At 38.5% G+C, this 12,625-nt stretch overlaps 1 protein-coding gene across 1 annotated transcript in view; it reads left to right on the top strand.

Annotated features, from left to right (window-relative positions):
* The window catches only part of LOC132825061 (chromatin remodeling regulator CECR2), a gene marked incomplete at its 3' end in the record, with an annotated part of 127,869 nt that overhangs the window by 79,220 nt on the left and 36,024 nt on the right, over window positions 1–12,625 (top strand). The window contains exons 7-10 of the mRNA XM_060840068.1: window positions 1,469–1,644; window positions 6,684–6,773; window positions 9,945–10,101; window positions 11,040–11,169. Of these exons, the coding sequence (XP_060696051.1) occupies window positions 1,469–1,644; window positions 6,684–6,773; window positions 9,945–10,101; window positions 11,040–11,169 (553 nt within the window). The remainder of the gene's footprint in view (window positions 1–1,468; window positions 1,645–6,683; window positions 6,774–9,944; window positions 10,102–11,039; window positions 11,170–12,625) is intronic.

The raw sequence follows: 12,625 nt of genomic DNA, 5'->3' as shown, positions 1-12,625 counted from the left end.
TGCCTCTCTCCCCTACCTTTCCTGGAGGTCACCCATCTACCTGACTGTGGTTTATCTTCTCCCTGCAACCTCCATCCATCATAACGCTTTGCTCCTGTAACTTCCTTGTTGCCTCTAACTGCAGCTCTAACTGATCCTTGCAATCCAATATGATTCTCAAGCAAACACACTTCCTGCAGACATAATCATCAATAACATGGAAACTCTCTTTAATCTCCCACATCCAACAGGAAGAGCACGTCACTCTCCTAAAGGCCATCTTTGCACCTTAGATTAGATTAGATTACTTACAGCGTGGAAACAGGCCCTTCGGCCCCACAAGTCCACACCGACCCGCCGAAGCGCAACCCACCCATACCCCTACATATACCCCTTACCTAACACTATGGGCAATTTAGCATGGCCAATTCACCTGACCCGCACATCTTTGGACTGTGGGAGGAAACCGGAGCACCCGGAGGAAACCCACACAGACACGGGGAGAACGTACAAACTCCACACAGTCAGTCGCCTGAGGCGGGAATTGAACCCAGGTCCCTGGCGCTGTGAGGCAGCAGTGCTAACCACTGTGCCACCGTGCCACAGACCCAGAAAATAGCAGTGTTACTGCTCTAAGAACAGTGCTACAAGCTAGCTTAGTACTTATCTTTTTATATTTTTAAAGTTTAATTCAGAGACAGATTTCAATAACAACATATAGTCAGAAAGAAAATGCTCTACTCACTATTGTGAATTTACCAAAATAATAACAGAATGGTTACATTTTAAAAAGCTGCTGAGCTGCTCCCCTGCTGTGAGCTTCCATGCAGAGGTTTCTCCAATGTCAGCTGTGAATTTTGCCATTTGTTTATTTTTCTTACAATGAGCTCCAATGTCCAGAGATACTTGAAAGCAGACAGCAAAGGCAGCAACTGTAAGGTTACTGCTGGGTCAGATAGCAGTGTCGGTTTCTATCTCAGTTTGAATCACTGCTCATGAGTCACTACCCTTTATTTGTCTTCCTCCTTTTTAAAGTGCTGTTGTTTTGATCTTATTTCCCCCCCAAAAGTTCCAAAACAATGCAACAGCTTATAAAACAGTAATTACTGCTCGTAGAAGTCAAGGAAATCAGCTCCAATACTGAAAAAGGCACACCAAAGTCCATCTGTGTCTAGGACTGATGACTCTACTGTTTGACAGGGTGGTAGATAATACAGTGGGGCACAACAGAAAAGTGTGTCATAGGTTCCTCTGCATACTCTAGTGGGCGGGTCTTCAGGACATAGAATACATATGGCTGAGAATTTTAGTAAGATATATTAATCATCTTGAATTATGCATTTTGGTATCCTCCAGGATTTGTTGTAGTTGATCTGTGATATGCAAGCTCTGCTTCCTCCTCCAAATCAGAAAGAATCAGATGTATTGGGGATGGCTATTTTAACATGGTGTGTTTGTTGGACTATATTGTTTGAGATTTGCCTTCCAGATCCATTGAAAACCCCTGGAAGTTGTGGCACTTGGGAGCTAGTGTGTCAGACAGAGGAAGAATGGAGGAAATTAACGGAAGGCCTCCAGACAAACACTTCTATTAAAGAAAGACAGCTGCATGCAACTCTCACTGAAGACTTCCTTCCTGAAATTTGCAATATGATTGCTCATAAGGTTTGTTGACAATCTAGCACTTCATGGCAGTGCTCCAGAATTTACCTTGAATAATACAAAATATGTAAAGTTTTATGAAATCTTCTATTTCATTTAACAGGAGAAATTGCAACTTAAAGATGTTTTCTCCATTGGAAAATTACAATAAACATTTTCAAAGCACATTACATTTAATGTACGTTCAGTTATATACAAAAAAAGTCTTGTTTAATGGATAATAATCAATTTAGTGAATATGATAATGTGACTGTGGATAGCACTATAACTTGTGGAAACAGCCATCCCAGTGTTACTGTCACTTTTTCTGCAGCGTCTTCGCAATCTGCATCCTGTATTGAAACACTAGTGCTTTAATAAGTATTAAGGGTGTGATTAACTGTACTCTCCCTTGTAATAATCGGTCAGCTCTCAAGATTGCACAGAAGATATTTGAACAAATGTAATTTAAAGCAAATGTCTATAAAGGAGAATGTGATTATTGCTCTTGAGCTGCCTTAATAGCAGAATGAGTAAATGCCATATTAACCTGTTTGATCACAGTTCAGATCTTGGTTCAGCTCCATTGGTGTCAGTTGATGAGTTTCCTCAAATTACCTGTTGACTGGGTAATTTAGCTGCAGCGCTCAAAAGGGCTTCCAGTTGGAGGCACTTACCAATTATATCTTGCTATTTAAGCCTTCAGTTTCCAGTCTTGCTATGGGTAAAAAGTAGTGATGGTGTTTAGAAATTGTGGAAGATGCAAAAATCACTTTGCTTGACTCAGCATATTAAGAATGTTTCGTTTAGGCAAAGTTTGGGGCTGGTGGCAAAAGATGATTAAGAAGCAATGATGCAAAGTTATTCCACCATTTCATTAAGTGAAAATTAAAGTGGTCTTTTGAAATATATTGAAAAGCATGTTTAGTGAATAGTGTAGTTTACTAAACAAAACCTTTATTTGTTTTAAATTAGCTTCCAGAAATACTTTACTTTCTGTCCAAGAATGTTGGTTTTGTTCCTGATTCATTTCTAGATCATAAAGTACTTTTAAAATATTAATATTCTGAGTGTTGAAAGAGCACTCCTGTAAGAAACCCATCTCAAATTATGATTTCAATAAAGCTGAGCAAACCAACACTGAAATGGACTTAGAAAAGTCAGCCAAGATTATTAACTTGAACCTCAACCAGGCCATAAACCATTATATTTTCTGTCAAAATCTACAGTGGCCAAGTTGCACACATTATATTAATTGCATAATTCAAAAAATAACACATGCACCAACTAGATAGACCCCATGACTGGCTGATATTAGAAGAAAATGAGGACTGCAGATGCTGGAGAGTCCGAGTCGAAAAGCGTGGCACTAGAAAAAGCACAGCAGGTCAGGCAGCATCCAAAGAGCAGGAGAGTCAATGTTTTGGGCATTAGCCCTTCGTTAGGAATGTGGTAGGAGCAGTGGACTGCGAGATAAGTAGTGGGGGTGAGGCGGAGCTGGGGAATGAGTGATGACAATAGGTGGATGCGGGTAGGAGATGATTGTGTCAGGTCAGTGGGGAGGATGGAGTAGGTATGTGGGAAGAAAGATGGACAAGGATGTCGGGTCAAGAAGGCATTCCAGTTTTTGACTCTGGCTAGTATTAGCTGCAGGATACCCAGTAATAAATTGGGCATTTAGCTGGCTTTACACCTGAGGCAAAATTCAACCATATACACCCCAAGTTGGTCTCTAAGATTTATTGCCAACTGGGATAAGGGTACAAGAGCAGGTTAAAGGTATTGAATCCTCCACTACTGATGCTCAGTAGTAGCAAAGTAAAACATCTACAAAATGCACAGCAGAAATTCGCCCAGGCTGATTAGATCATAACTTTGAAATCCAGGACCACTACCATTTATACTGACAGTGTTGCCAATATTTGGGAAGACCAACATCTTCAAGTTCTCCTTGAACCCACTTCCCATTCTGACTTCATCCAGCCAGCAATATCTACATCTTAGGAATGATTTTTTAAAAAATGACTCATTGTTTTGAGAGAAATGTGTTCCAGTTCACAAGACATGGATACCAGTATCCAGGAAAGGGGATCTGGACAGTTGGGCTGATCTACACCTGAACCTTGCTGGTGTTTGAGTGAGTGAGCCACATAGATAGGGAAATGGAGAGAGACTTGAAATAATAACAGATGAGGGATCAAACTTGGATAGATGTGGCGAATGAAGGGTGAGCCAAGGCAGAAGAGCAATAATCAGAGAATGGCAGGGAAAAATAAGAATACATTAATAATCAAAATAGTCTCACATATATAGCAAAGAGACAAAACTAAAGGCTATATATCTGAATGCACACAGCATTCACACTGGTGCACTTCCAAGTAAATAAATGTGATCTGATAGCCATTACAGGGACATAGTTACAGAATAACCAAAATTGAGTCCTGAATATTGAGAGGCATATGACATTAAAGCAGAATAGGAAGCCAAATAAAGATGGAGGGATAACATCATTAACTAAAGATGGCATTGACTCTTTGGTTAAGGATGACCTTGGAGTAGAAGATCAGAATATTGTGGTAGTTGGTTTGGAGGTGAGGAATAGTAAAGGAAAGAAGTCACTAGTGGGAGTGGTTTACAGACCTGTTAACAGTAATTACAATATAGGATGAAAGTAAGGTAACTAAAAGGAAATATTGGACAGTTATGCAAAAGGAATGGCAATAGTGTGAGTGATTTTAGTATATGTTTTTACTGGATGATTAAGTTGGGAATGATGGCATGGAAAAGGATTTTATAGAACGCTTTAGATAGAAATCCTTTGAGTAACACAGTTAAATAGCAGGTTTATATTAGACTCCGTCATGTAATGAGACTGGAATAACTAATGATGTCAGAGTGAAGGGTGTTCTAGGTGATAACCTGATTGAATCTTACATCCAGTTTAAAAAGAAAAGTGTGTCTGAGACTTCTATGTCAAACCTAAATAAGGGCAAGAAAGCTGGCCAAGCTGAAGTGAATGGGGTTACTAGTCTAGGGGATTGATCAATACAGAAGTGTCAAATGTGTACAAAGGGATACTCAGAATAATCAAGGTAAATGTATTCATGTTGTAAAGAAAAATTCCAAAGGGATGACCCAATATCCTTACTTAACTAAAGTTCGGGGAACCATCCAATTTAAGGCAAAAGTATACAATTACGCAAACATGAGTGGTTGCTCAGATTATAAAGAACAGCAGATGTGACTAGAACATCATTATTGACAAGATTTCTGGTTCAGTTGAAGTTCAAGTTATAAGTTTGCTTGCTGAGCTGGAAGGTTTGTTTTCAGACGTTTCGTCACCGTGCTGGGTAACATCATCAGTGAGCCTCTGGTGAAGCTGGTGTACAGTCCTGCTTTCTATTTATGCGACTTGGTCTGTTAAGGTGGGTGATGTCATTTCTGGATCTTTTTTCTCCGAGGTTGATAAATGTGGTCTAAATCGAATTCCAGGCCCTCAAACCGGAACTCCATCAATAAAGTTAAAAATCACACAACACCAGGTTATAGTCCAACAGGTTTAATTGGAAGCACAATACTTTTCGGAGCGCTGCTCCTTCATCAGGTGGTTGTGGTTCCATCAATAAACGCATTGATTTGGACCCCATTGACCAACCTCTGAGAACAAGGACCGGAAATTATATTACCTACTGTAGCAGACCAAGACACACAAATACAAAGCGGGAAAGAACACCAGTGCTTGCCTGGAGACTCACTGATAATGTTACCTATCATGGTGGCTAAACAAATGAAAACAAACCTTCCAGGTCAGCGAGCAAACTTACAATCTGTGACTAGGATGTTAATTAAGAGGAAGAAATTAGTAGGTAGAATCTTCTCAATTTTTGACACAGGCAATGGGGCAAAATTTGGGAAAATTGAGTGAGATTGGCAGAAAAGAGATTCTCAGCATAGAAAGCAAAAGTTTTATACAGCTGGGGAGGAATAGGTGATAGGCCTATTTTCTTTCCTTTTCTTGCATTAGCATCTCTTTATTTGTTATCTTGCCTCATTTTTATGCAGTTTCCCATTTACCCACTCACTACATTGAAGCTAAATGGTAACTATTCCTGACATGGATGTCAGAGCAGGTACTTGGGGACTCCAGCTCACCATTTATTCCTCTGGTCATCCAACCTGGTTCAGGGTTAGGGTTTCCTTATCACAACACTCTAGGCAATGGATTGTGCTCAGTCTTGGAAGTCCAGTGCAGCCAGTTCAGAGAACTGCGTGTAGATCAGTTAGGGATCTGGCCACTCGGCAGTCAGGGTTGTCTAACTGTCTGCAGTGTGGGGCATGGTCAATTCTGGGAATCTGCTCAGTGGCAGTCAAGGCCAATTCAATCTGAGGCCAAACATGACCTGACAAAGATCACAGGATAATAATTGGAAACAGGTCAATGTTCATTTCCCTAATGCAGGAGTGCTGAGAATGGTTGCTACTGTATTCGAACTCTCATTCAGTCACTTTGTAAAGATTGATGATTGAGCCCTGGGTATGTTTAGCCCACAGAACTCTGACTTATTATTTGAACTCTGTTATTTTTTCTACTTGCAGAATTATTAACCTTAGCAGTCAGAACACTCCTCCTCACTTCATCTCACGCCAAAATCTTAGTATATTAAATCATCTGATTTATTATGAACATACTACTCAAGGCAGATATGGATTGAGTTGTTGTTGTGCAGCACCCATGCATATCAAAATCACCCTGCTTTCTTGTGAGAAGTTGATTTATTTCTACAAGAATGATTGGCTGAGTTTTGGAGTGATAGGTAGCATCATGGTAATGGGGCTTCATATAAAAACAAAATAGTGAGTTGGATTGACCCAGCAGGGCAAATGGAAATCAAAAGTTGTAATGATTAGTTTATGATGACTGACAAGTATCAGAATATAGTCTGTGATCAATCTATCAGATCTGTATCCGAAAGGGGGTTATAGCAGTGCCAAGCATGGTCATTAACAGGCTGTCTGTAATAGCTGTGTGTTAGACCTCTGACCCCTCTTGCTTTCATTTCCAGGAGAAACAGCTGCAGAAGAAGCTGTCTGAAATGGCTCCCAGGAGAATTTCTGACCGCCTGACCCTAAAACGGTTGCAGCAGGAGGAAGAGGTAAAGCAGATCAGGTTTCAAAATATCAGTTTTGAAGCTAAACTTGGTCATTCCATTAACGCTCATAAAACTCTCTGGGATTTAAATTCCTCTTCAGTAGCTGATCTCAGCAACTGATAGATGAGTTTTCATTGAATTGAGCATTTCATTTGAAATCTACAATGGTATTTAGCATACATGATGATCTTGGAGGCATTCTGGATTCCAGCACTCCTTTTAAAGAAACAGTCAACTTAATTGTGCCAAATGATTAAATATCAAACAATTTCAAAAATACCTGGAAGAATTTAAGACTGCTTTGACAAGCAAAATAAGTCTTTTCCTTCATTGTTACCCCTGAACATGCATGCAGAAATAATGCAGTTGCACAATCATTTAAGGGATGTGTGAGACTTGCTCAGTAATAGAATTGCCTCTGATTTTTTTCTCTCTTCCCTGCCTGTGGGGAAATATCCAGTCTCAGCTTACATCATGCAACGTGGATCTGCCTGAGATTGGAAATTCAGTAATGTGAACAATAATACTGGCTCTTTTGAACTAAATAGTTAACCACACAAGTATTGCATCATTTTATCCAGTTCTTTTGTTGATTTGGATATCAGCAACATTCATTATTGTATTGTTTTGGATCAGTTGAATGAGCAACAGTCATTGAGACTAAGACGACTCTGGCTTTGTTTCAAGTTGATACAGTTTACGTAATTTATGTATAGTTAGCGGGTTCCTAACTAGTAGTCTCTATTGGAAGTGCTTTTTTTGAATTCATTCCGTGGATGAGGGCATCACTGGCTAGGCCAGCATTTATTATCCATTCCTAGTTGCCCATAGGGCAGTTAAGAGTCCAAACGCATTGCTGTGGGTCTGGAGTCATGTGTAGGCTGGATCAGGTAAGAATGGCAGTTTCTTTCCCTAAAGGACATTAGTTGACCAGATGATTTTTTCTTCGGATAATCGATGACATAGTTATAGTCAGAATCTTAATTCCAAACTCTTAATAAAAGCTCTGGAGAAAGGCTATTACTTGGGACTGTGCCCAAGCAAAGAATCAACAGCTTCAAAAAGAGTGAGTGAAAAATCCTTGTGCATCAATGTCATGTATGAACTTAGAATTATTTAAGTTTTTTTCAGGAGGAACTGGAGAAAAGCCTCATTATATTGCAAACTGGAACTATTAACCACTATCACCAACAGATTTGTTTGCAGCTGAATCTATTACATTAAATGCATCCAAATAAATGGTGTAACTTGGAAGTTACTCAAATGTGGTGTATGGGTTTCAATTTGGACTTTTTCCAAAATGTATTGGGTTTGCGGCAAAAGAGCAGTTTCCTCTTCACTGAGCAAGTCTTACATGTACCTCAAATGGTTGTGCAACTGCAGTATTTCTGCACGTGTGTTCAGGGATAACAATGAAGAGAAAGACATGATTTGCTTGTCAAAGCAGTCATAAATTCTTACAGATACCTTTGAAGTTGTTTGATATTTAATCATTTGGCACAATTAATTTAACTGTTTCTTTAAAGGAGTTCTGGAATGCCTCCATCATGTATGCTAAGGACAGCCAAAGATTTCAACTGAGATGCTCAATTCATCGAAAACCAATCCATCAGTAACTGAGATCAGCTACTGAGGAGGAATTTAAACCTCTCCTTGGAACTGAAATACAGCCTCACACATGTCTCATATGTTCCTGGACATACCTTTGATGGTTTACTGGAACATTGAATACTGGAGACATGCATAGCTTCTTAATGGTGCTCTTTACTCTCAAAAGTGGAATGCATAACTCTTTTCAATTGTTCAATAGAGGAAACACAATACTTAAATTGTACTTCAAATTGTTTTGGAAATGTTACAAAGAGTAAAACTTCCCAGTTAAGCTTTCACTCAAATTTTTGGTCAACTGCAAAGTACTCTCATTATAAGTAGGAAACTGAACATTACAGAAGCAGTCCTACGGTTTTTTTCCTTTTTCACTTGGAGATGAAGACCAATTTCTAGAAGCAACAGAAGAATTGTTTCTCACAAGGCAGGCAATAATGTTAATCAATTTTGCCCTTTTGGATAAAGAATATATAAATGGTAGGCTTCACTCCATTCTGGTACTTTAAGCTTTTCATACATAACTTGCAGAGCAACTAGTTAACTTTAGCAACAACCTCTAAATACATGAATAGGTATTACTTTTTTTTTTAAAGAATTCGAAAGCCTGAGGGAATTTCTGATGCAATTAACTTCAGTCCAGGAATCTATCTCAACCAGATAGCTTCCCTAAGCACTATAGATTTCCCGAGATTGTGTGCAAAAATCAGTACACAGACTAAATCAAAACAAGTCTTTTTGAAATACAGCTGACTATAGTTACTTTGCTAAAATACAGCTTAGAGTTCGTCCCCGTTTAACACTAGCAATATCAGCACATTGGGGTGGAATAGAGCAAAGTTATCCAGAAGATCAGAGAACCTTAAAAGTTGGTGAGCGATGCCCAAAACTATTGGCATTCATGTTTTACAATAATTTAAGTTTTAATTTGCCGATATCAGATCCCACCCAACAAAGCTGGCCCGTCCCCCAGTCAAAATTGAAAGTTTCCACCGTGACTCAAAAACGCTGTTCGCATGGCTTTCATATTCCTAGGCACACAGGCACTCGTAGTCATTTGAAAAAGCTTTAATAAGAAACTGACCAGTACACATCAGTAATTCAGAATATTTTGTTTTGAAATCACTTTTATTGACTTACATGGTTTTACTTAGTTGAATGATTGGACACCTTTAAAATGGCTTTTTTTTGGTGATAATAATAATTTTCAGCTGCTTTAAGAACATTCTATCAGGCTGCCACTTTTAAATATATCAAGGAATATCTTTAAGTGCAAAGGGAAGAAAAACAAACCATGTGTTTTGTTTTGCTGCACTATAGCTTCAATTCACCAAATGTTTTACGTTTCCAATTATGTGAATTATTTTCACCTATATGTAGAACTGAACTAAACAACACAATTTTGAGTGCAATTTAGTTCAACATCATGATCACGTATGAAGCATAATTCTACTCTGCTATATTTTGGTCTACCTAAACTTTCAGAGAAAAACATATCAAAGAGAAACCTTATGTAATATTACCCTGTTGCTGATATAAAAGCTAATTAGGTATTAACGCATATTTCAGGAAAAAATGTCTGCAATTGCAAAAGTAGAAGAACAGAAACGAAGAGAAGAGGAAGCAGAACGTCAACTACTTTTGGCTGTGCAGAAAAAAGAACAAGAGCAACTCATGGAAGAAGAGAGGAGGAGGGAGTTTGAAGAAAGAGTCAAAGCTGTAGAAGGTATAAAATCTGGAATGACAAGCAATAGAGAAGTTGCAGTGAGTGGTTCATGAAGCAGGAATGCAGCCACCAGACTGTTGCTGGTTTCTGCCCATAATTACGCAGCGCTGCCCAAAAGTAAAGAATGTTGTTAGATACATATTGGCTCTTTATTGAAATGAAAGAGATTTTGGCAAAGTTTGTTGATGTGGCTGACTTTGAGCTTGGAGAATAAGATGTTGTTTTTGTATCTTTGTGCTCTGCCCTACATTAGCCCTGATGTAGTAGTGGGACACAGGCAAATTGATAAAATCACAAACTCTAAAGTGCACCCCAATCGTAACAATGTTTATTCTGTGAATAATATGGTTATTTCCACGTGGTGGGAGGGTTTTGTGGGATTGTCAGCATAAGATGAGGATGGCACCCACGCCCACCTGATATAAATATACCACTGAATGCAAACCTATAATTCAGGGCTAGCTCTCCTGTCTATAGTTACTAAAATTTTCAGGCAACCTACAGCTTTTACCCTGATATAGGAATCAGGGTAACACTAATCTAAAGTTTCAGTACAATGCTAACAATGGTAAATAATTAAGTTGGCATGGAATAGGGTATTCAAGAAAGATGAAAAATGTGTTGTATATTTTATTCTTTAATGATCACCAATCTGAAATGAGACAACGTACATCTAATGTCCAAATTCATCCATTTTGTCTCTTGCGTTATTGGAAATCTGTAACATCTCCAGATGGAAATTTCAACAATTAGTTTCTGTTTTTGAAAGATCTTGCCATTTATATTCCAATGTTATAATTCAATTTTCAAGTAAATAGGTTATTTTTGCTTAGTTATTTTGATCTTTAAGCTGGAGGTGCATTTATCTTCCAAGGTAGGCTTACACATTCCTAAACTTTTCAAATGTTGTAAATATCAATTTGCTGCTTTATCTCCAGGCCGTGCTAAAAGAAGGAAGATGAGAGAAGAGCGAGCCTGGTTACTATCTCAGGGAAAAGAATTGCCTCCTGAACTTTTGAACCTTGAACCACTGTTCCCTAAAAAGAAAGATAAGAAGACAAAAGACTTGTATGTATTTTCTTGGGCAGGTGGATAGTGAAAGCTGAGTTTGTCTTATATACAGTCACTGATTCTTCATGAAAATAGCAAAAGATAATAAAATTTACGTAAAGCCTTAATGTGGAAGAAGTTGTTTAATGGTTAATGGAATCAAGCTGGAAAACCCCATCTGGATGATATTTATGAGACTGATAATTAAATGAGAGAGAGAATTGCATGGTTCTTCAAATTGAATTAAAGGAATTATTATGCACATGAGGGTGGAAGCCATATGGCAGCCATGCTTTCTCATCAATGAGAATTCAACCATGGCTTTAGTTTCTGGTTGTAGACAAAAAGGGAATTGCATCTCCAGTATAATGTTTGTTTTAATATTAATTTTGATATTTAATTTAATATAATACCAAAACAGTTACTTAACAGCATGAGTAAAGTCCACCAGACTAATAGAATTTTAAATTATACTTTATGCGAAAAGCTGAGATAGAAATATTATATTTGTATGTTTCTAACGAGAAGCCTTGCCAGTCAGGTACATCAGGAGACATTTGTATGTGTACACTACAGTTTCTATTCATTATATACAATTTGCAATATTTACCCATTTTAAGTCAACTTGTCTGTGATGGTTTCAGTATGTTGTACATGAGCCTTATTCCAATTAACTTTATCTAATCTTATCACAATATCTTTCCATTTCTTTCTCAGTCATGTAATTATCTAACTTACTCTTATAGGCATCTATACTATTACATTATATGTTGTGGTAGCATGTTTCAAATTCTAACCATGTATATAATTTCCCAAATCAGCCCCCAACAGGTGAAGTTCCAAATTAAAAGTGCACAGTTAATAAGTTTACCATTTGAGCAAAGCTATGTTCATTCTCCACAACAAAATAGCATTGTGCATTTAGAGGTCAACTTCCTGAATGTTTCATCATTTAAACACTCTTCTGCTTCTCATAGAGTCAAAGAGATGTACAGCATGGAAACAGACCCTTCGGTCCAATAGGTCCATGCCAACCAGATATCCCAACTCAATCTAGTCCCACCTGCCAGCACCCAGCCCATATCCCTCCCAACCCTCCCTATCCATATACCCATCGAAATGCCTCTTAAATGTTGCAATTGTACCAGCCTCCACCATTTTTTCTGGCAGCTCATTCCATATACGTACCACCCACTGTGTGTAAAAGTTGCCCCATAGGTCTCTTTTATATCTTTCCTCTCTCACCCTAAACCTATGCCCTCTAGTTCTGGACTCCCTGACTCCAGGGAAAAGACTTTGCCTATTTACCCTATTCATGCCCGTCATAATTTTGTAAACCTCTATCAGGTCACCCCTCAGCCTTCGACACTCCAGGGAAACCAGCCCCAGCCTGTTCAGCCTCTCCGTATAGCTCAAATTCTCCAACCCTGGCAACATACTTGTAAATCTTTTCTGAACCCTTTCAAGTTTCACA

Source organism: Hemiscyllium ocellatum, chromosome 19, assembly GCF_020745735.1.
Source record: "Hemiscyllium ocellatum isolate sHemOce1 chromosome 19, sHemOce1.pat.X.cur, whole genome shotgun sequence".
Classification (NCBI taxonomy): Eukaryota; Metazoa; Chordata; class Chondrichthyes; order Orectolobiformes; family Hemiscylliidae; genus Hemiscyllium; species Hemiscyllium ocellatum.
This window is presented reverse-complemented; position numbering and strand designations above follow the sequence as displayed.